The sequence below is a fragment of the Saccostrea echinata genome, unplaced genomic scaffold, assembly GCF_033153115.1.
Source record: "Saccostrea echinata isolate AGI-Se365-2 ecotype Australia unplaced genomic scaffold, CSIRO_AGI_Sech_v1 ptg000027l, whole genome shotgun sequence".
Lineage (NCBI taxonomy): Eukaryota > Metazoa > Mollusca > Bivalvia > Ostreida > Ostreidae > Saccostrea > Saccostrea echinata.
The window spans coordinates 6,251,661-6,277,786 of record NW_026889776.1 but is presented as its reverse complement, the minus strand read 5'-3'; the positions used below and the strand labels follow the sequence as shown (position 1 = coordinate 6,277,786).

Genomic DNA, 26,126 nt, shown 5'->3' with positions numbered 1-26,126 from the left:
AAACCATTTCTGGTCCAGTTTAAGATTATGAAACTAGTATAATATTTTCTAGTTTATGTAAATCCCTAAAACTGTAGATATTTCTGAGGTTCATTTTGACTTCGGTCGATCTCTATTACATTCTAAACATTCCAGATCAGATTTTGTATCAAAAAGTTTAGATGAGGATGATTTATTGCTGACTATCTCTTCAATCTTACATTCGAGGATATATAAAACCTCCAAAGAAAAGGTTACAACATACAATTCTTTATTACCAATTATACTGATACAGTTTACAATAATTAGTTAATAGTTAATTCAAATACGTTCATATAGGGGGAATGTGTATAAGAAAACTCCAGTCACCTTCGTAAATAATTGAGTAAAAGAAGAACACGTACAACACTGTAAGAACAATTGTTTTGTAAGACAGAAAGGATGAAGATGGATAAATATCAGGTCACGTAAGTTCAATTCGTGTATACATAATTATATGAGTGATTATCTATGATGTAGTTTTTTTCCTTTTGTAGACCCTGCAAAAAAAGAAGAAGGAATAATTTTAAATATTGATTGTGTTTTTGGTTAACCATAATACAAATTCTGGTAAATGGTATGTTTAATACGGAAGCACAATAGTGCAAACAAAAAATCAATAAAAAAAAAACAAAAAAAAACGAAATCATTAAGTAAAGAAAACGAAATTATTAAATAAAGAAAACAAAATTATTAAATAAAGAACATGAAATTATTAAATAAAGAAAACGAAATTATTAAATAAAAAGCTGAAACTAAAATACTGAATTTATAGATGTGCATGGTAAGGGCCTGAACTCATGAATCATTCCATAAAGCGCACGTGTTCTATGACCTGATTTTGTTTCCACATTAAAACAAGTGTGATATTTGCATTTACACTCAGCTATTCCCATATCGATAACATAACCAGTTGGAGTAGACAATCACAATAAATGAATAGGGGAGAATTTTACCTTTGGTTATCCAATATGCTTAGATCTATGTCTTTATCTTACATTAACATGATTAATGTGAATTTTGACCAGTCTGATGAATTGGCCAAGTTTACGTTAACATTAGCTTTCTTAAACCCTCAGCTCAGAAGGTCTAATTATAAGCAAACAATGAATCTGGACATAAAACATCAAAGAGATTATGCTAATAAATTGCAGAAATATTTAAGATATATATGTCTGTTAAGATTCCGTTGTTTACAACTGCTGAACTTTACAACATTTAGGAAATTCCCATGGCTATACATCATTTTTTAATTATCGCACAGTACAAACATGCTGTAAAATGATAAGTTACCGATCGGATTTTGCGGGTTTGTTTGACATTATAAAAAAATTGTTTAAAGCGAGCAAGTGCAAAAATTAAACAAGTGAAAGTGGTTACAATGAGTAGATTTTAATGATTGCTTACTTTATTAAAAATTAAGCAAACCACTTCTAATTTCTTGGTCATTTTATCAAAGCACAATTAGAAGTGATGCACTAACTATTTGTTCTCACATATTCTAAATGACAAATTCTCAATCTGTATAAGTCAGTGATAGTTCTGAACAATCAATGCACACACTTGCATAACAAATCCCACAAAGTATTCAAATCATTCTCTTTATTGTTTCAACAACCTAAGTTTTTTGGGTACACAGATAGGGTGCTATGTTTAATTCGGGGGGAATTCAACAATACGATATGCAAGGTCTTGACCTTTCAGCGATTCATGAGCTCTTTTGGAATGTCATTAATTTTATGTAAGCAGAAACAGCCATCCTCGCTACGTCCAGGCTTATAGGCTCAAACTTTGACGTTGTGGGGATGCGACACAGCATCAAATTCCCGTACACAAAATTGAACAGTTATGAATCATTTTCTTTAAAAAAAAAATGCGAATTATAGGCTTTGGGCACATAATGTTTTTCTACGTTTGTCAATTAGACATTTATCTAAGTTTTTTTTAAAGTTTTTTTTTTGATTTTTCATTTCCCCCACACTTGTTTTAATGTCGAAACAAAATCAGGTCTATAGAATTACTAAGTGATGCTTTATAACACGTGCGCTTTATGGAATGATTCATGGGTTCAGGCCCTTACCATGCACATCTATAAATTTCGTATTTTAGTTTCAGTTCTTTATTTAATAATTCCGTTTTCTTTATCTAATAATTTCGTTTTCTTTATTTAATAATTTCGTTTTCTTTATTTAAAAATTTCGTTTGTTTTTTATTTAATAATTTCGTTTTTTATTTAATAATTTCGTTTTCTTTATTTAATAGTTTCGTTTTCTTTATTTAAAAATTTCGTTTGTTTTTATTTAATAATTTCGTTAGTTTTTATTTAATAATTTCGTTTTCTTTATTTAATAATTTCGTTTCTTATTTAATAATTTCGTTTTCTTTATTTAATAATTTCGTTTTTTTTTATTCAATAATTCAGTTTTTTATTATTTATTTTTTGGTTTGCACTATTGGGCTTCCGTAGTTTAAGCTGAAAAAAACAAAACAAAGCAAAAAAAAAAAAAAAAAAAAAAAAAAAAAAATCAGTCTCTATCAGTTAAATGATATATTTGAATTGACATAACAGAATAAATCTCAAATGGTATTCCTGTCTATCAAACTTCGTCAAATTTTACTGTCAAACGTATTTTTTCCCGTAGTAGTAATTAATACTCAATATCAATCTTTAGGATAGTAAATTATGTTTCCTAACTATATGAAAAAGATTCCTAAGAAGAGGGAAACGCCTAGTTTTTCGTTTCCCTTATATCTACAATGCACGCATTGATAGTAAAATATATGCATTCTCAAAATCGTTATAGTCGGCCGCGTGGCGCAGTGGTTAGAGCGTTCGCTCTAGAGTCGCGAAGTAAGGAGTTGATCCTTACGTCGCGGGTTCGAATCCCACTGTGGGACGTGGAGACCGGTCCTTCGGATGAGACAGTATAAACCGAGGTCCCGTGTCGCAGTAGGTGCTGGCACGAGAAAAATCCCTCACCGCTCAATGGCCGTAAGTGCCGAGTATAGGACAAAATTTGCAGCTCTCCACCGGCAAGTGGTGGCGTCTCCATATGAGTGAAAAATTCTCGAGAGGGACGTTAAACAACATACAAAAAATCGTTATATTGATAATTAAAACAAATATAAATGTACACAACAGTTTTTCTTCCTTTTTATACAGGAATAAATGCATGCTTGCAATCATTGAAACGTTATTACTTTTCGGGGATTGTATTTTTTCTTTTCCTTTTGATATTTTTGCTTTGGCAACGGTGAAACATTTGTATATTTTCTTCTTCTTTTAATATGTACTGTTCTTTTTTGTATATATATTGGCTAAATCATTGAAATAGAAATAGGAATTTTTCTCCCAAAACTTTTCACTAGATTTTGACAATATATGTAGTAGAAACCGTACTGATGAAATTATATGTACTTATACTTAGTGTTTATCTGCTGTGAGAGAAGTGAAAAGTTAATTTACTTCACTCACTTTAAATCAAAAGTTAAAAATCAATGAGAATTTCTAGAAATTGACCATCTTAAAAGATATACGAATTTAAAAATACATTACTTTTTCTTACATTGTATTCCATCACTCTTTCTCCCCGTTCCCCTCGTCAAAATTAGTTCATTCTGTACAAGTCTGCTCCGGCTGTGAAAGAGAAATCATTGTATTCTACCGGTGATTCAACATTAATCCAAAATAATTTTGCTTCAAATACAAGTACAATTTTAGTTCTATGCTCTGTGATAATTATCATATGTCTAAGGGTGATAATCAAGTACAGATTTGCCAATCGTTTAACAGCAAGTAATTTTTACCAATCAACCACTTATTCGTGTCAAAATACCATCTTTTCATATCGATTTAGTTTTTTTTATTTTCCAAAGAAATCTCTATTAAAATAAATAAAATTACGAAATAAAATGCAATACTCTGTATATAAATAGTCAGAGCAAAACATAAACTTTATTTTAATAAGAAAAAATAAAAAAAAAATAAAGAAAAACATTAAGCATGTTTTTTTTTTAGATGAATATCATAAAGATTCTTTTTCTGTTTAACATTTTGTTTTTATTCAGACTACAACCTAACTTGGAGTATCATGATTTGAACAGACTTAGTTCTACACTGTATGAAGATGCTTGTAACTATGTGACTCATTGTGGCCCCTTTAGTTCCTGAAAAAAAAATAATCTCAAATTTTTAATATAGACTTATATAAACATATGACTTACCGTTGTTGGCACATTCTAGTACAATGTACAATTATTGTATCAAACTTGATTGTACACTCTTTTAGGATGCTTCTATATCAATTGACTAAGAGTGACACTGTTTTAAGAAGATTTTCAATATTTTCTAAATGAGACACTTATCTCTTCGGAGGTGCCCTTCTATCCTTCATCAGGCACGTATTAAAAAAAATACATTATTTTGTAAAAAAAAAAAAAAAAAAAAAAAAAAAAAAAAAAAAAAAAATTCACATATATAGTTTTTGTCTTTGTCTAATCCTGGACAGCACGAATTAAAAAGAAACTCTGATCCTCAATAAATGAGGATGCTTGCATAAAATCGGTTTATTGATAAAAAAAATATGGCTTGAAAAATTATTCCTTTTATTACGTCAATGATTGTAGTTAACAACGAAATTGTAACAGTTATGTTCCCCTATGCCCTCTTGATTTCTTTTGTTAAATGAAATAGTTTCTCCTTTGTATCTTTGAGTTTTATATTAGGGATGTCAACGAATATTCGAACATTCGAATATTCATTCGATGAGTTGATATTCGAATATGAATTTAAGATTCGAATATTCGGTATTTTTCAGATTTCATTAAAAGAAGTAATGCGATTAATAATTTTGATTAGATATCCCCTTTTAATTTACAAGCGATCAATTTTGATCGCCTGATTTCTTTCACTTCTTCCTTATTGTATAGATCAACTAAATTATTTTGATTGAGTAATGTGTTAATGAATTATACATTAATGCTTTATGTATAATACAAAACATACTTTCTTACTTTCTTATTTGTTAAATATTATTGGATATTAAATCGAGGACAACAAAAGGCAAACCTTCTAAGAATTTCTAAAAGACGTGAAGAGAATACTTATCCTAACAAATTTAATTGATCATTGAATGGATGTCCGATGGAAGTTGCCTGTAATTAAATTTTGTAAAGGGCTCAATTTCAGAATAAATGTGTAAATTACTTGATTATCACGGGTTGTACATAATCCTGAATTTTATTTTCATTATTGGGGAAATAGTTAATTACCTAGGAGAATTATCTACGGAAATGTTTGTTTATATTTTAAAAACATTGTATCAAAGATTATGATCATATTTCTCATTAGGACGATAATTGTGATTAATTGCACGTATTGAAATCTGAACAGTATACGACTATCCTGCCTTTGGTAAGACGACTGGTTCCTCAGTTGGAGCTACTGTAAAAACACATGATTGTATAATTTGTTAAAATTGTACTTTTCTATATTTAAATCAAATATTTATTTCAAACATTGATAAATATCAAAAGGAATTCCTTATTCTACACCTACAAAAGTCTTCATACAATTTTACTTCCAATATAAGAATACCTACGCTAAACCTTTCAGGAAAGTAGGATGATACATATTTAAACTAAACCAAATTTTATTTATTTTATCGAATATTCGAATATATTCGAATACTTTCATTGAATATTGGAATATGAATTATCGACAAAATTGACATCCCTATTTTATATTTATAGATTGTCGTTTTGTCATCTCTCTCTCTCTCTCTCTCTTTCTCTCTAAAAACACATTTAGAGGGCTGGGTGGTCGTGGCCATTTTTAGACTATATTGATCTCCTTTAGAAGAAGAGCTCCATATAAAGATATACAAAAATGATCAAATTTTAAAACTAAAATGTTTGAATTTTTTCTTTGCCAAATGACAGTTCACAGCTTAAGATTTCATATCTAAATAAAATAAGTTATATCTGATAGTTAATTTGTTGACCCCCCAGCCTCCTTAAGTTTGAAACCGGAAAGCATAATCCGCCATTGATAAGCTGGTGGTCTGGCCAATGACGCTATTTCTAAATATAGATATGTAAAAAATAAATACTCAAAGAATGTTATCAAACAAAACAGACCATCTTAAAGAAAAACTACACAGGAAATACAAGGAATATAAAAGACAGGATCGCTTTGGTAACGGTGGGTCTTCAAAATATATGCAGTTACATGCATCTAGGTAATGCCGTAAATAATGGTCAGCGCGTGTGTATCAAAATGCACTGAACATGGCATCGAATAGATCAGCTAAGGCGTGGGTCAAAGAATTTATAGAGAAACGAAATAAATCTGTTTATGTGCTTTATAAATAAAAAAATATTTCATTACAACGTGTATTGGTAACGATCCTATATATATATATATATATATATATATATATATATATATATATATATATATATATATATATATATATATATATATATATATATATATATATATATATATATATATAGTGTGTATTTAGTGTGAATTTATGAAAATGTAGTTAATGTGTACCTTGACATAAAATGACAATTCCAATTGATATGAGTGTTTACAGACAAGCAGATAGACATGGAAATCAAGATTGTAACATATCCAAAACGTGGTTTATTTTTACCTTGTTTCAATTTATCCTTCAGGAATTGTGGAATGAAAGGAGGGAACGGTGGGATCATCCGTTGATTCTGATTTTTTGGATTGAAATCTTTAAGAAAAGATTGATGTTTTATTAAAAAGTCATTCATGCCTTCGTTTAATATCTTTTAAATTAAATGAAAAGATATTCTTAAGCATCTTCAAACAGGTTATACTTCATGGCTCGATCGAAGTGCGATTTGTCGAAGTTCTTGATCGCTCAAAGATAGTCTCTGGTCCCAATTTCCCCCCAAATATAATCAAGCAAATTTTTCTCCTCCTTTCTCGAACTCTCAATCTCTTGAAACCCTTGATCCTTGGAATTCAAAATGCAGTTTCGCTATTCATACTCTATTGTAATTCACCCTGAAAAGCTAGAAGTAGTTATGAGTACACAAGCCATACGTGATTAACACCTTTACCTGGACATTTAAATGGCTCCAGGTGTTAAATGCATGACCATGAAACGTCATTCAGATGTCATTCGTATTGCAGTGATAATTGATCATAGTGCTGCCTGTCTTTTCTTACAAAAAATGATATCGACTGACTTACGCTGATTTGGAGACGCAGTGAAAAGTAGAAATTGGTTATGAGTCAAGACACTAATTTAGAGTCAGTATCAAATGATGAATAATAGAAATGCAGAAATTATGCATAACAGCATCAATGTAAGTACGTCCATTGCAGCACAATTAGTTAGACATCCACAGCTATGTTCGATGTAAAATATTAGTCAATGCTATAATTCAAAAATCGTTTTCATGTAATAAATGCATGATATCATGTGTGTCTTACATGGTATGAATCAATATATTGGTTACAATATTTGATGTTTAACATATTCACTACATAAAACTTTTATATGAATTATAGATCAAGTTTTATGTATTCTGTAATAAGCATGATCCTAAACACTCTACGTAAGTATACATTTGCTTACCTTTAGTGAAGCGGAACAAAATATCCATCTCTGCCATTGCAATATCTGTTTGTGTGCCCTTGTCATTTACAGGTGTGATACAGATTTCTTTTTCGTCGGTTAAATATTCCTTGGACTTCCCGGCGTCCAAGACAGAACGCTGCATGTTGGGGTAATCAGAAGAGGTACTGGAAATTGTGTGGTCTTGACCTACTTCCTTGTTCAATGCCACTTCTGATAGTGATGACTTACGTGAGGACGATGAATTTGATGAAACTCTCATGCTTGGTGTTTTCCTTTTACTTGGATAATTGATCAACTGTTTTACTTTTGATCCCTTCTTGATATTAAGAGTTCTTTTTCTACCCAATTCTTAGAAAAACAGGAAGAAATGTAACAATAACAATGAAATTTGTTTAACCTTCCATGTACTAAGCACAGATTATGTGTTGAAATAGAAAGCTCGTTGGATTGCACAGTGTAAGACATGGAAAAAGCGATGTTGAATTGAAAATGATAACATAACTTTAGAATTTTTTTTAAATGTAGTATGCTGGAATTCTTTTGAGCAAATTTTCAGAAAATAAAGCAAATTGAAGGCATCTAGAATAATAATGGCAAACCAATTTTGAATGTTAGGTTCCAAATAAAAATCATTTCCCTATTACTTTTAGGCACAAGCAAGATCTTTACTGCTATTTTTGGTTTGTCATCCGTCTCGAGAAATTCAACTAAGAAGTGAAATTGCACTCACGTGAAAAAAAAAATTGAGCCCGAACTTAACAGATAGTGCTGTCATACTTTTTAAACTATTTTGTGGTTAACCCCATCGAATTCAATCCTCAAAAGCGAGAGATTTTTGCAAATTCGAACAATAAAGCATTATTTTTTTCCCATATTTAACTTATTTTCTGTAAATATCTTTATGCCCCCGTATCGAACATTCGGGGTTATATAGTTTTTGTCCTGTGTATTTTTTCACATTTGTATTCCTTGTGACAAGACTTTTCTTTGGGTACCATGATACTTGACCTTTTGACCTTGACCTCGGAGTTTAACCAAGTTATGCAAAATTTTACCGGACTTTAACCATAGCTATAACTTTTGAATGGCTGGTGCTAGGGCTTTCCTACTTCACATGTGTAATTCTTGTGACAAGACCTTTCTTTCAACACCAACAACTTTGACCCCCTGATCTTCGTCTTTGATTTTGACCTATTTTATGATAAACTTTTACCTTGGTTACAATTTTTGAGCGGTTGGAGCTAATGCTTCCATCCTTCACAAATGTAATCCCTGTGACAAGACCTTCCTTTGGATTTCAATAACTTTGACTCTCTGACCTTGACCTTGGAGTTTGACCTACTTTTGAAAAACTTTGACCTTGGCCATAACTTTTGAACAGTTGATGCAAGAGCTTTCATACATCACATATGTCATCCTTGTAACAAGACCTTCCTTTGTTCCTTTGGATACCAATAGCTTTGATCCTTTGACCTTTGACTTTAACCTACTTTTGGAAAACTTTAACCTTGGCCATAACTTTTGAACGGTTGGAGCTAGGGCTTTCATACTTCACATATATATTTCATGTGGCAAGACCTTCCTTTCAATACCAACAATTTGGTTTCTTTTACCTTGATTTTAGAGTTTGACCTACTTTTGAAAACTTTAACCTGGGCCATAAGTTTTGAACGGTTGGAGCTAGGACTTTCATACTTCACATATGTCATCCTCTTGTCAAGACCTTCTTTTCAATACCTACAACTGTGACCCTCTTACCTTGACCTTGGATTTCGACCTACTTTTGGAAAACTTTAACCTTGGACATAACTTCTGAACAGTATATGCTAGGGTTTTCCTATTTAACATGTCTATTCCTTGTGACAATCGTAATCCATTGACCTTGACCTTAGAGTCCGGCAAGATAAAGAACTCCCATTGTTCAATGGCCCTGAGTGCCGAGTACAAGTCTGAACTTGAAGCTCTTCACGGGTATATGCTGATGTCTCAATATGAGTGTAAAAATGGAACGGAGCATAAAAAAAACATATAAATCAATCATTTGATAAAACAGCCATAGAGATGTACTGCCATCGACTGCAGAGGTTATTTCTGTACGTATAGATACAAACACCACTAAAAGTTATGACCCAACTGCTATAAAATCTTTTAAAATCCAAAATATTCAACAAATTTTAAATATTAATAACTCAATCTATATGACCTTTGCCCATAAACTTCAGTCAGAAACATGCAATACTTTAAAAAAAATATTTAAAAACACAAACACGGCCTCGTCTATCACCGCACGGCAAGCATGTACCGACGTCGTCATGAAGTTGCTCTTTGACACGCATTTTGAATCTGATGATACTTAAGATTTACGCAAAAAGGAATTAAGTTAGAAATAGTACTTAGAAAAAGTTCAAATCACGGCTCAATGGCCCTGAGTGGCAAGTATAGTTCAAAGTTTCCAGCTATCCATCGGCAAGTGCATGGTGGCGTCTCCATATGAGTGGAAAATTCTCGAGAGGGACGTAAAACAATACACAACACACAAACAAAACAAGACGGTTTGTAGCTAAATGGCAGGAAAGATTATTCAAAAAGTAGCACATGAGATGCGGATGAACTGACAATGAGGACGTACAATAACATCCTAACGACATCGGTAACATTCTTGTCGTGCAGTGTAAGATAACATTTGATTATTAAAGATTTTATAGAAAATTGTGACATTTCGTTTGGATCAACCATCGTTATTGGTACTTTGAATTCCAAGAATTGGTTGAAAGCCAGTTTATTAAAGAGGTATGGCACAACACAAAAGTAATAAAGACGCAAAATGTAAAACATAGAGACTATAACATTCTGCGTTGTGACATTTTGCGTCGAGGCCAACACAAAATGTAATAATGCAAATTATGATAACACACTTTTGGAATTATTAAATTTGGCGCTATAACATTTTGCGTCGAGGTCAACGCAGAATTTTATAACACTCAATGTAAAAAGACTCTTTTTGGGTTTAATTTATTTTGCCTGATTGTAAATACATGTATGTTGCGCCAAAGATAACGAAGAATGTAATATCGCAGAAAGAACTTATCGCTTATGATCTCTGCAAATAATTGTATTTTTGATAGAAAGTGGGAATAAGTTTATTGCAATGCATTATGTTTTCTTCATACAATTTCGGTATTCTTATGTACAATTTCCTGTTAGTATACGTATTACATTGATCCTTAAGCAGATTTTCTAAAAAGAAAATGTTATAATCCTTTTAGTTTTAATCCCAAAAATGATGACCATATTTTTGAACTTTTTGAAGTTTTCTTGCTTCATTCATTGCACAGGTTGTAATGACGCAAATTGTAATATTCAAAAAAAAAAGTTAATTACAATTTCCATAATTACATTTTACGTCGAGATCAACACAAAATGTAACAACGAAAAATGTAATAACCAACAACATCAGTTTATTACATTTTGCTTCGTTATTACAACAGACATAATCCACTGTACTTACATGAAATCACCGAGGGAAAATCTCTATACCAGTACTTTTGATGGATTGGCTGGCGTATATTTACAGATACAAAAAAAGGAAATATGAACACAAAAATTATTATTTCATTCTGGATTAAACAATTGAATTTTTTTTTTTACAGAAAGATAAGGATTTGTTTTCCATTTTTCACGCTGGCATATTAACATAATAGAAATATGAAACAAAATATAGGGAAAAAAACCCTTTTTATCAAAATGATGACATTTATTTCATTAAATAATTACACCTACTTTATATCCTGGCTTATTGTATTTCCGACCTATCTAGATGTTATTTATTTATTTGTTGCAAACAGTGTGTGTCTATTAATAAAATAATATAACCCCAATTGCAGTTTTGTGTTTATTTATATGCCATAATATTATGAGGGTGTGGTTCTCCTTGCAAAAGTATTAGCGTTTCGTGTTTTCGACCTAAATAAGGCTTGGACACCTAGTCAGTATTGGCTGTAAATATTTGTATGATATTCAAAACAATGAAAATACGATCATTTGTTTTTCATAAAAACATTAAACAAGTTGCATATTTTGGTTGCAGACAATTTTATTTGTTGGTTGTACTCTCCCGTCAGTAGCGATGCATTTCCAAAAAAAACTTCAATGAAATTACGTTGCATTCTTTAATGAAAATCTGTAAGAAAATGCCCATATCCAAGGAAGAAAAAATTAGTTTGATCCACCCATTCATTTTAATATTCATGCATCTTTGTGACAGAGATCTTAAATTTCTTACGAAAAAATATCATGAAAAAATCTTTGTAATTAAGCGATTACGACTTTGATTAATCAACAGCTAAAATATGCATTAGTAAAAAAGATTAGAATTTCTGACAGCGGACTAAAATCATGGGGGGAAATCCATTGAATTAATTTATTTTAGTTAAATTCGCTACAATTATACTTGAAATGTATTTTTCCAAGTCTAGCAGCCGAAAATAATGTTGTGTAGCGCGGTATCTGCACAGGAAGCAGATTTGGAAAAATAAGTCGAAAATACAATACAATTAAAAACGGGATACGAGACTATATAAAATCGTATACTTACTTTTCTTACGTCAATATTCAATTTTCTATCTCAAGAAGCCTCCGTAGGTTGCTCAATAAACTGATGGTATTATCTATCCTTATATATATATATATATATTAGTATTTAATGTGCAATCCAATCAGCGTTTTCTTTAAGAAAATGGCGTATATAACTTCACTGATTGGGTTAAAGAGTTAACCACGCAAAAACGATGAAGCTACACAAAAGGAGACGGAATTCTTTTATGCAGATAATGGTTACATAGATATCAAACAAAGTTAAGTATGCATGCCAGCACTCTTAAAGTTTAGAAATATCTACTTAGAAAGATTTAATACCAAACCATATTACTGCAAGCAGATGAAAAGTATTTGTTTTTTTATCACGAAATTTGTTGAGTATCTTGAACGTTTATCATGATAATTTCAAAATAAAAAAAAACCTACACAATGAATGCAGCACTAAATCAAAAACAAAATTAAGAAGTGTGTTATTATTCAGTTTAAAGGGAAGTTTTAAACCCCAAAAATATAATACCCTTGAGCGGGGGAGGGGATATTTTCCATGCATTTGGGAATGTTTGCTTTCCTTTTTATTTAGTTAATTTGAAAAATATATATATATATACGCCTGATGCGACTTTAATTTGATAAAATTGAGAATAAAATAAATCTCACTTTCCATTTTTACGTATGAATATACAATATATCATCATCACCTGCAAAATATATTATAACTTTTTCCCTATATCCGAAATTGATACAAAGAGTCACAATATTCGCAACTCATAACATTAGAATGATATCATTTGAACCCGATTTTACGCATTTTATCGTAAGCTATTTTTTAATTATGACATACAATTCTGTTTATGTATATCTGACATTCTTGAAAAATATATTAAACGTTTTCTTTGATTTTATTAAAGTCTACTTAATGCAATTAATGCAATTATTCGAATGACTGACAGACTGCTGTTTTCCCAGATACTCCCAAATGGCTTTAAAATCAAACATGTGCTCTGCTCTTAGGGTTAATCTTTATCGAGCCTGCGCCTGGCGTGACATAGGGCCTCTTTTTTTAAGATCTCATCAAGAAGACCTGACACTTTCACTTAAAAATTCAGAGCGCTTGGTGAAGGAACAATTGCTTATAAACTTTCATGGTCTTAGATTTGTCGCGGCCGGGGCTTGACTCGCTACCTTCCGATCACAGATAGAGGAGTCCACCAATTGAGCAACTATGGGTTACAAAATACCATAATATAATGTTAGCCTAGTTGTTAGTTAGCCAAATTGTGAAAAAAAGCTACAAAAGTCGTTCAAACACATCCTATGGGAACTATAGTGAATGGTGTTAAGAAGTATCTTGAGTAAATTTACTTAAATAGTGCAATGACTAACAGTTTGCATAAAGAACTGATTTTTTCCCCCATGAAAATGAAACTATGATTTGTCTTGATTATTAATAAACACTTTTTTTTAAAAAATAAAACAGGCTTTTTTTTCTTCAAATATGTATCCCTGCTGATTTTTTTTTTTTTTTTTTTTTTTTTTTTTTTTTTTTTTTTTTTTTGAGGAGTTATTTTTCTTTAACTTTTATTTTAAATCGTTTCCCCATTATGTACTTGATAACTCTTTCTTTTATTAAAGGTGTATTAAGTACAGTACAAAGTTAATGGTATTTATTGTACATGATTTTCCAGACAAATGTCAAAACGTATTCTAAAATAAAGATGAAATAATTATCACTTAGCAGTTACCAACGCAGTTTCTGTGGTTCATCAAGTATATTCTCATAACAACATCCTCATAATTAACTTTCAAAGGCTAATCCCCTGTTAGTACTCAATAACCTGTGCGCCTCCTAGATGAAACATGGAGATAACAAACAGTTATCAAGCTCTCAAAAATCCATAGAAGCAATACAAATAGGGAGCAGAGCAAACACGGAAAAACATCAGAGGTGGAATCAGATGTCATGGAGGAGTAAGCATCCCCTGTTGACTCATTGTGTGCTCATTGTCATGATCGGGCAAACGGAAAAAAATCATAGACAATTCAGTGTTTTTAAGGTGTTTTGATAGAATCATTTTTAAGGTAAAATGTCTGCTTTAAATTGCCCTCAATTTTGAGAATTATGCCTTTGAAACATATATGTTTTATTGTACATTGTTAATTTATTTGATGACTAACTTTGTTAAGGGATTATTTATAATTGTCTGATTAAAGCTTTTTTTTTTGTTCTTTTTTTTTTTTTTTTTTACATATGTATAACGTCACTAAGTACAAAAGAAAAGAAGCTCAGATATTGACATTTTTCTTCCAGATAGCTACTCTTTTTTCTTGAAAAAGAATTATTATTCTAGTAGCAGTTTCAAACAGAATGAAACATAGATAACGAGTGTGGTTAAAATAAATCCTGTGAACAATGCAAAATGTGAAAGGGCAAAAACGTATCATTGAAAACATCGGAAGTTAGGTCAGGTTCCAAGTAGTAGTAAACATCAGAACAATAAACTATAGAATGGACAACACAGACAAAAGGGTTAAGTTACAATCATGTTTTATTCTTCCTTGGAAGACGTTCTACAGAGTTGAGTTACTTTAAAGTCTTCGGACAATGCACATTATATTTCTTTCTTTTGTGATTGGTAGAAAATGTATGATGTGAAAATTTTCAATTATTTCATAGCTTGAAATGCTGTTCATGCCAAGAGAGATGAAAGAAGAGATGAGTTTCTTGTGATCTAATTTTTGAACGACTTAATCACTTTTCATGATTCTCTTTTTTAGAAAATTCGACAAAACGAGCTTGCAATAAATGAAACTGACACCAATTATTTATAGCAATTATTAAAATGTGCTTTTTTCATAGTACGGAGGCGTAAGTATCCCCGTCAACTGATCACAACCGCAGTGTGTTCCTTGTCCTGTTCGGGCAAACGGAAAATCTATAAACAATTCCAAGAGAAAAAATTTTCTAACATTTTGTATGAAAAACGTCAGTCAATATTCGACATAATGAAAGATTGTATTTGTTGGCAAAGTCGTTGTATCGACCGTAGAATTTGCGAAATGTGGAATTTAAACGAGGCTGTTGATATCTTTGTTCCATCAACGTATTTGTCAATAGCTTCTCTCGTTTCAGATTTTTTTTTATATTGAGTACCGAATCAACTGGGAGACGTTAACTCCATATGGAGGTGGTAATTTTATATTCCTACAATGGGAAGTTGACGTTAGAAAAGTTCAAGTCATCACGATTTTCATAGAGTTTTGTTGCTAGATATTCATTTACGTCTTTTTTCAATATATATATATATATATATATATATATATATATATATATATATATATATATATATATATATATATATATATATATATATATATATATATATATATATATATATCTCTTAAACTGACACAGATGTGCCAGACTCTGTGGTATCTTTTATTTCGAGTTCAAAATGGTAATTCGATTCAACGTATTTTGTGTGTTACCCAGCACAAACGATTGTAATAAAACGTAAATACATGTAAACTTTAAAGAAAAAAAATGAACAAGCAGTTTAATTGTAATTTGATTGTAGGTGAAAGTTTACAAAGAGCAAAGACTTAATTGAAATTCCTTCGTAAAATTTATCTGAAAAATCTAGAGAAAATAATTCACATCAAAAAGTCTGCTGAAATCAAAGAAACAATTGCGAAAGTAAAATTTTAGACCATTAAGCCGCCTTTTATAAGATATATGCTTTAGGAAAAACCTTTCATCTCTGTACCCTTATCATTAGACAAAAAATATTTGCAAAACGTATCACGTTCCTCATGTAAGTAGGTGAGTAATTGTTAATTTAAGTGTCACATCTCATACATTACAAAATGAATGAATATAATAATATTTACAGACTCTAAAACGTACTGCTATTTATATATATATATATATATATATATATATATATATATATATATATATATATATATATATATATATATATATATATATATATATATATATATATATATATATATATAGATAGATATATAGATATATATAAAAGCAACAATAAGTTAATTCATCTGTTACTATTAACTGAAGTTATTCTTGAATTTTTTCTTTAAATTTTAATGATAACATAAGTGTACTTCCAATACGATATCTGTTCGAGTATAATGTTACATTTGAATTTCAGAAACATATATTAGGTCTATAGTAACGAATTTAATTTATCAGCAATCATTTGCCACTCCTTTTCACGGATTTCTTTTAATTTCCCTTTTGCCCCGCTCCCTCTCATCAACCCGAACAAGGCATCTGATCTTAATTTCACTTCCTCGATAAGAGTAACTTCTTCGTCATCTCCCCAATTTTGCGAGCGTTTCTTTTGACTACGTTGACTCTCTTCCATGATAGATTTTACCCCCCCCCCCCAAAAAGCAGACGATACGAGTGACGATACGTGTTATTTACATGTAACCAATGTGGTTTCTTACCTTTAGACAAAAAAGAGCTCCTCTGGGCCGCTTCAATCAGCGAAAAAAATCCGCGAAAACAGTCTCGCAAGAAAAAAATCTTGAGAAAATTCTCAACTCAAGTCTTGAGAATTACTCAGTTGAGAATATTCTCAAATCGTTTTATGGCAGTGAATTTAAGAATATTCTTAGCTGAGTAATTCTCAAGACTTGAGTTGAGAATTTTTTTGAGAATTCTTAAAGTTTTATGGCGGCGGGGCCAGAACTCTTTATACCGTCCTCCAAGGAAGAATGAAACATGATTGTTACGTAACCCTTTTGTCTGTGTTGTCCATTCTATAGCTTATTGTTCTGAAGTTTACTACTACTTGGAACCTGACCTAACCTCCAATGTTTTCAAAAATAAGTTTTTTGCCGTTTCACATGTGCATTGTTCACAAGATTTATTTTAACCACACTCGTTACCTTTGTTTCATTCTTGTTGAAACTGCTACTAGAATAATAATTCTTTTTTCCAAAATAAAGAGTAGATATCTGAAAGATAAATGTCAATATCAGAGTTTATTTTCTTTTGTACTAAGTGACTTTATACATATGTAAAAAGTGCATTGATCAAACACTTAGAAGTAATCCCTTAACAAATTTAGTCATCAAAAAATTAACACTATAAAATAAAACATATTTTTTTCCAAAAAAATTCTCAAAATAAGGGTAAAATCAAACAAATATTTTGCACTAAAAATGATTCTATTAAGATATTTTTCAAAACATTGAATTGTTTACGATTTTTTTCGTTTGCCCGATCATGACATTGAGCACAGGGCTGTCGACAGGGGATGCTTACTCCTCCATGTCACCTCTGATGTTTTTTCCGTGTTTGCTCTTCTTCCTGTTTGTATTGCTTCAATGGACTTGAAAGTTTGATAACTGTTTGTCTGCTCCATATTTTCATCTAGGAGGCGTACAGGCTATTGGGAACTAAGAGGTGATTAGTCTTTGAAAGTTGATGATGACGATGTTCTTGAAAGAATACACTTGATGAACCATAAAGACTGTGTTGGTTTCGTAACGTGGGTGTTCTGTTATTGAGAGACGGCATTTTCTAATGCAATATTATAAGTTGCAAACTGCTAAATAATAATCAATTCTTCTTAATTTAAGAATATGTTTTGACATGTCGTGAACTTTATGTACAGTAAATATCCTGAGTTCATTTACTTTCTGCTGTACTTAATAACCTATACATACAAGAAAGAGTTATCAAGTACAAAAGAGATAACGAGTGTAAAAAAATAGTTGATAAACAAATCCTCATAACTAAAGGTATTTCATCATCAGAGATAGACATTTGAAAAAAGACCACTGAGCATAACACACATTATACCCATAAATATGGTTGGTCTTTAAAAGCTACTTGAAACGATTTCTTTAAAAGAATGTAGTGTGGAATCATTTAAATTCATGGGGGTCAATGTTTGTGGGTAAGCAAAATTTTATTGGTTCGTGGGGATGTAATTTCGTGGGCAGCTCGTTTATTTGGTAGATTTAATTAATCAGTACGTTGACAAAAAATTGTTCGTGGTGATGTAAATTCGTGGCCCATGAAATCCACGAACATTGCTCCCCCACAATCAATGATGATTCCACAGTACCTTGTTTACCCCTCTAAAGTTAGTGTACGCTTATTTCATAGATTATGTCCATAATTACTTATTTAAACATAAAGTTATCAAAGCATTAAAAGGAAAAAAAAGATAAGATCCTTTATTAAATTATTTGCAAATGATAAAGTTCTGATGTATAACAATTAATAGGATATTCAGTGTTTATTACTGTATTGCTCTTTTCGGATGGTTGTGTTATTTAATAAAAACAAAAACTTGTTTATAAATAATCAAGACGGATCATCATTTCATTTTCAGGGGAAAAAATCAGTTTTTTTAGTCAAACTTTTTCTTATTGCAATACATAAATATATTAACCCAAGATACTTTTTAACACAATTCTCAATAGTTCCCAATAACAGGTGCTTGAACCGAAATAGCTATTTTTATTTTACAATTTGGCTAACTTACAACTAGGGAAACATCGTATTATGATGTTTTCAAACTCGTGCGTTTATGGAATTAAAGCCGAGAGGCTGTCATAGTTGCCCAGTTGGTAGAATCCCCTAGCGGTGATCGGAAGGTACCGATTCAATTCCTTGCCGCGAAAAACCTAAGACCTTAGAAAATTGTTAGCAATCCTTCCTTCGGCAAGCGCTTGGAATTTTTCAGTAAAAGTACCAGATCTTCTAGATGAGACTTTGAAAATCGAGGCCTGTTTCACGACAATTGCAGGATCGATAAAATTCATCACTGCTCAATAACCCAAATTGCAGAACACATGTTTAATTTTAAGTCCGTTTTGTAGTATTATCTGGTCACGCCTTTTATGAGTGAAATAAACTCGTCATGGACGTAAAACAACAACCAAAAATAAAAAAAATAAAAACCAGTCAATCGAATACCTACATTATTTCCCATTAAGTAGATTTTATTATAATCATAGAAATAGTTTCATCTTTTTATTTCAAAAATTGCAGACATGCATAAAGAGAATTGTATGTCATAATAAAAAAATAGCTTGCGATAAAATATGTCAAATCTGGTTGAAATAAATTCATTCTAATTTTACGAGTTGCACATTATTGTTACTGTGTGTATCAATTTTTATATTAAGGGAAACTGTTATAATAAACTCTAATTTTTATAATTGTAACGACATGTGCGCATATGAAGGTGATAATGGTATATTCTTACATAGACAAGGGAACTGACATAGAAAAATTGGTCATCTCTTTTATAACAAAGCTCAGTTGTTAGTTTGTTATTAAATACCTTTATCTGGCAAAACATCTAAATTCAAAACAGATATGCCAGGCTCTGTAGTGTAACATAGATAACATAATAAATTACAAGGAATGAGAAGACTATATTTATATTTTTGATCCCAAGAGTCTACTGAGAGGTAATTTAATAACCTCTACTCTTGTCACTTTTCCTTACCTTAACTTTTTCATTAAATTGTCTGAATGGCATAGTTTCACCTACAGTATAAAGTTCTGCAATTCCCTTTACTGAAAGGTGAATGAAAGGTCACTGAAAGGTGACTGGATGGCAGAGCTTCGCATCTTTTGTTTCATTTCATAAATAGCCACTATATATCCATAAAAGTGAAATAGGTGCAATTTCGTCAAACAATTTATAGCATCGAATCTTATGATTTTTCAAAACCTTATTCAGCCATTCCCAAAATGTTTTAATGCTTCATGATACAATGGGCAATCCCTTCTTCGATCAAAAAGAATTTGAAAAATGTTCAAAATTTGATTGGTCATCTAAAAATTATTGTAATTATGATTTTAAAAAGTCTGTGTAATCAAAAAGCTTGTTGTAGACATTTAAAGGGTGTCTTCTGATCACCGATAGAATAGCTTATCAGTGTTTACGATATACAATGCAGATGTTTATTTGGAAAACGGGTTTTATATCAAATCTCTTGGAATCCTTGTGAGAACCTTTATATGAACAAAACTGGATACCTTTACACAAGAATGCCTGTTTGGTTAAAAAAAAAGTCATCGTCACGATTCGTTGGAAACCATACGAGTTCCCCTCTGACAAAGGATAAAATGTTGGTTGAGAAATTTATAACAAACTGCATAGCAACATGTTGTTGCCTCTTTTCTTCACTTAAGCAATTCAATTACTTGACCCAGTGGAACTTCCGTCAGCCGTACCATGATTGCAAGGAATTCATATAGACAGTAAATATTGAAAAACAATTGTATAACTTATGTGAATCAAATGGTACTAAAAATGTGCTCCCAAACATATAATCATCGATATGCACGTGGTTTTGGCTTTTTACCACCTTCTCTACGTAACGAGATACATTTCACGGTTGAGTAATTTTGAACACCGATTTAGGTTCACAGTAACCAAGATACACCCCTGATCAGTTTTCATAATTTTTGCCCACCGCATTCAAAAATGTTTCACATATTATGTTACAATGTGTTTCTTTTTCCTTTCAGTATATATGATAAATATAAATCAAGGAAGCATTCGACTTTGATCCCGGTTCAAAGTATGTTACTTCTGCACTCAAGGACAAACTAACACACCCACACACTCACAAGTGCATTACTATTCCCCTCCATTAGGAGTGAAACGGTTCACCGCGGTATCGATTCACCGCGGTATTTTTTCTCGGTTTGATACACGGTGCAAAATCTCTTATTTTCGGTTCGGTTCATTTTTCGGTCGGGATCGTTATTCAGTCGGGTATGGCATAAGGTAAAACACGTTATTTAGTATAGAAAACGTAAATTTTTGATGACTGATAGCTTGTTAAATAATTTTTGACAGTCAAATAATATTTAATCAACTTCTTCTAGTCAATTTGCAAATAAAATTCGTAAAATATGTGACTAGATTTAGAAAAAGAAAGCATAAAACAACGTTGAATTTGTTTCCTTCTATCAAACAGGTTGGGCAGAGTTCCTTTTTCGGGGAAGTATTACTATAAAACGGGATTATTCCTCTTTTCAGTAATAAAAAACATTACTGTATACGGGAATTTTCACTCATTTACCCTCTATTTTCGTGTTTGCTTTGAATAAATGATTAAGTGCAAGAGTATTTTTACATCCTCTAAATATTTATAGTCTATAAAGTGTATGTATGCTCAAAGTTACAATTTTTATCGCTGCAAAATGCTGAAAAAGAGCGATGAAATATTTCTACGATATAAATTTCTTACGGAAGCTTGTCTGTGTTAAATTTGTGAGATTGAATACGTTCAGCACTTGCTAACTCGTTCATGAAATTATTCGTTCTAATTTAATTTTATATCATTTCTTTCAAAGACATCGTAAAAATTATTTTTTATACCACTGCTTCTTTTACAGATGAAAATAATTATTTGAAATATTAAATTTTAAAAGATAGTCTTTCAAAGATGGTTTTAGCATGAATGCCCTTATAAGATTCCATATTTTTCGTATCGTTTATCAACAGTGGAAATTGAAGTAAAAGTCATGGATTACTGCTGCACGTGAGTTTAAATTCCTATGCGTGTTCAAAAGATGTCACCTCCACGAAACCAAACTATAAAATTTTCCGTTTTTGAACTAATAATAATATAACTTACAAAGGAAAATTCACATGCGTTTGAAGAATACTCATGATGTCGTACGATTAAATCTCATCTTACTCCTGTCTGCAGCACTAAAGGACCGATTTTCTTTGTCAGCGAGGTTGGTTTAACAAAGTTTAAACACATCACATCGTATTTTTCATGCACTTTTTATTTAATAAACGGATTTGGGGTATTATTTTAAAAATATGACGAAAATGCCCGTATACAGTAATGCTTTTATTACTGAAAAGAGGAATAATCCCGTATTATAGTAATACTTCCCCGAAAAAGGAACTGTGCCCAACCTGTCAAAATGTATCGTATCGAAAATAACCGAACCGAGACAAAATTATACAATACGTATCGAACCGCGAAGGAGGTGTATCGTTTCACCCCTACCCTCCATCTCTGATAAGAGGGGATAATGAACAACTCTAATATAAGCTGTAGCTTTCAACATACATGTATCTTTCATATCTCCAAAAAAGGAATCATATTTTACATATGATAATTTTTAAAAGAAATCAGCAATATATTAGTTCATTTATGTTCATATAGATATAAACTGTTTTCCAGAGAAAGGGTGAAATTTTTTTTTTGGAGATTTTGTAATGTCACAAAACGTGTTCAAAACATGTAGAAAATGGCATAAAGTGTGCATATGCATGTATTTGAACACCCAAGAATTAAAATTTCTTCATCCTTCGGTATTTTATAATTAATGTCAACAGAATCAATCAAAAAATATGATTCAATCCATGTATCAGTTTTTTGCTTGTGTTATTTATCCTTATAATAAAATGTACAACATGTAGTGGTTGATTTTTTTTATCTTGATATGACAATAAATGAATTCATACATGTTTTCAGATTTTTAAAAAAGTACTGGCCTGATGCCAATATTAACAGACTTTGTATCTTGCTGCTACATCACACACACACTTTACACGAAACACTTTTCACGAAAGGCTGCATGGTTTACACAAAAATTTGCACGAAAGGCTTTGTACATGTTTCTCGCACGCTTTTTACACTTACACGATTCTCTCAAATTGGTGTTTCAATTCGAATCTCTCGGACATTATTTAAATTAGTACGGATTAATAATAGATCAGTTGAAAATCACAATCTTTCAAAATACATTTTAATTATTACTCGCTACACCAATACTATATAAACTAATAGAAATATTCTGTTGTAAGTAATTGATAATGTGATTTCATTTGTAATCCGATTGTTTCAGGGTTAAATGCCTATTATTGTCTATGTACAAACCTTTTCACCAGAAACTACTGAAAATAACGCACTGCATGAAAAAGATATGTATCTTAAATTCATATATAATATTCACATTCACATATTAAAAGTGTATATACCATTCACGTTGTAGCCTCTAGAACTACATGTATAGAATTTATTACAATGTATTAACTGAAATGAATTGTAGAAGCAATTATTAAATGGTTTATCAGTTTTAAAAATTGATTTACTCAGTTTGTCCAAACTCATCTCTAAGAAAACACTTTTGTAATTATTTCATCCTAATACTCAACCCAAGATAAACAAGCTAATTCAGAGAATTTGTGTCCCCCGCTTAGGGAAAAAAGAAGAGCATGCGCCGGGGGTAGGGGGGGGGGTTCACACAGCCCCCTGTATTTGTAGAATTATTAAATGTATACATGTATATTGAAGCAAATTTAAAAAAAAAAGCCAATATGGATATAAAGATTTGTTTGCTTATTCTTTAATATGTGTATAGAAGAATCTTTTAAATATACTATATACAGAATATTTTTCATACTGTAATAATGATTTTATGAGTTTGTACACGCCAAACATCGTAACGTTTTTCATTTCACATCGCTTGCAAAGTTCAAAGTACAGATCTATTAAAAGAGACATAAACATTAATTTTGTATAATTGAAAATCACGTGATATATATATTATAGTACTTCTTTAAGGTGACATATAGGTCCATCGGGCCGGATGTTTGTATATTATGATATAATTTAAGTGTTTATCTATTTTGTTTAACGCATGTCACTATAATAAATAAACACTACTATCATCGCCAAAAGAATTGATGATCTATGGAAGTATATTTAGTTTAGATACGTCGCGTTACAATACTGAAGATATGTCCACAACATGAACTCTTTTAAACTGTTAAAGTAGGTGAGACAGAGTTAAAAAAAAAACTATAAAAGAACTATTTGATGCTTTATTTTTGAATAAAAAAATCATTGATTATGAATCAAACGCTTCGTATATTAATGTACTCCATGTCTCACAGGCCATTATATCGCTTTAAAAAATAAGGTGTTAAAAAAATATCTTTTTTATACACCCCAATTTTTTAAAGTTGGATTTAAGCGATCCAAAGGCGTGTGCCATGCATACATCTTTGTGAAAAGTCCTTTATTTTCAAAGTTGAACCAATTCTGATTGGAAAATTTAAAAATTTAAAAATTGAATCAACATAAAAAAAAGGACAATCACAAGTAAAGGCGTATTTAATTATTGATGTAGTTACCGCAGAAAAATAATTCACTTTTTAAGTTTAGTCAATTTTCAAACGATATTAGAACAAAGCAATCTAGTTTATTTGTGAAATAAATAAATATTTTTACTTTATTTAACTCCAGTCGAGGATCAGTTTGATTTTGATCGGGAAATGTTTAATTCAAAACTTAGCAAGTTTCCTTAAATTTTGCTGTTTTATGTCTTTTTCTTTTTAAAATATAACTGCTTAATGTTCCTTTCCAAAATGGATAATCAATAAAAATGGATTCTCGGTCTTGATAATGAATTAAATCAATTGAAAATTCACACATAAACATATGCTAACAGCATGTATACATGTACAATTTATTCCCTTCGTATAATGTTTCATAAATCTGATAGACAACAACTTAAAAATTAGCATTTTTACATTACATATTCTTGATAAAAGCAATAAAAAGTAGATAAAGCAAAGAGAACAAAGATTATATATCGAATACTGTTCTATTTTTTTAATAATCGATATTGTTAAGTCTACAAAAATAAATAAATAAAACATAAATAAACTTTGAATTCTATAAGATCTATACTTATAAACTAATAAATTTTGCAGATAAACTCCAAAACGCCCCTCAACAGATTTCATACTAATTCATTTTCATGAAACTAACAACAAACACTCGTTTAAATATTTGATAAAACTTCATTAATGAATTATTCGATCAAAAATTTGTTTTAACTAATATAGAGTGAATAAGTTTTGATTACTGATTACAAATTAAAATGTGCAAATCCTTTTATGAATATCTGATCGGAGTCTTGATCGGAGTCTTGATAGTAGTGCTAGTGCATATTCGCCATTATAAGAGCATAATGGCAACGAATACGAAGTACATTTTAAATATAGTAATAAACTTGCTAAAAAGAAAAGTCAATTGATGAATTAATTATTGTTAACATAAAGAAGAAAAAGTGTCATATTCTAGGTTTTCACATTTTTACTAAAGCTATCAAAAAGTATGCTTTAATCAATACATTACAGTGGTTTTTCTACAATCTTTTGAAATATTAAATACTGGGGGGGGGGGTGAAAAAAACTTTTTTACCCCCCAAATATGTGCATATCCAATTCTTTAACCTCTTATGGAAATGAAAACAGAGTTCCCAAAGTATGACAGTAATGATATAGTAGAACAGGTGTCAAAATAAAGTTGCACGTAAAAAGAAAACGTCAATGAAAATGATAGTTTTTAAGTTAGTTTCTAAACTAACTGTGGGATTTTGTACAACGTATTTCTTCCTGCTATACGCCTGTAATTAATTGTAATTAATTGTCAGAAGAAACTTAAGATATATATTATTTAAAATAATCAGTCAGCGGTTATAAAATTCAATTCCCCGGGCTTGCGCGGGATTTCATATAGTTACTTTTTAAAAAACGTATTACTGCGTTCACATTTCATTGATCAATCATTAAACAAGAATAAATAAATGAATAAGAATTAATTAACCCACAAATGTTTACAGATATTAATACTTATTCAAATAATAATTGTATTAGTATAACTCGGGCTAGTATGAGAATACTAATACATGTAGTTTAATAATACAAACAGAATTTAAAATCGGAAATAAATAAAATACTTTTAAAAATCATTTCCATAGATAAACCGAAAACTTTTATGTTAGGAGTGAAATGACCTCGGTTGTGGAGTGAAATGACCCGGGTAATAGAGGGAAATGAC

At 30.8% G+C, this 26,126-nt stretch overlaps 1 protein-coding gene across 2 annotated transcripts; it reads right to left on the bottom strand.

Annotated features, from left to right (window-relative positions):
* Positions 1–233: 233 nt before the first annotated feature.
* On the bottom strand, positions 234–11,212 carry LOC133193338 (uncharacterized). Of its 2 annotated transcripts, none has more exons than XR_009721909.1 (5): positions 11,152–11,212; positions 7,641–7,991; positions 6,681–6,767; positions 3,575–3,655; positions 234–518 (listed from the first exon to the last, which is right to left on the bottom strand). XR_009721909.1 is itself a non-coding variant. In XM_061329281.1 (5 exons), the coding sequence occupies exons 2-4, from the start codon at positions 7,900–7,902 to the stop codon at positions 3,627–3,629; spliced, it is 378 nt and encodes a 125-aa protein (XP_061185265.1). In that variant the 5' UTR covers positions 7,903–7,991; positions 11,152–11,212; the 3' UTR covers positions 234–518; positions 3,585–3,626. The 2 variants fall into 2 exon arrangements, 1 of the variants encoding a protein (XP_061185265.1); XM_061329281.1 differs by having other exon boundaries at positions 3,585–3,655.
* Between the last annotated feature and the right edge of the window lie 14,914 nt (positions 11,213–26,126).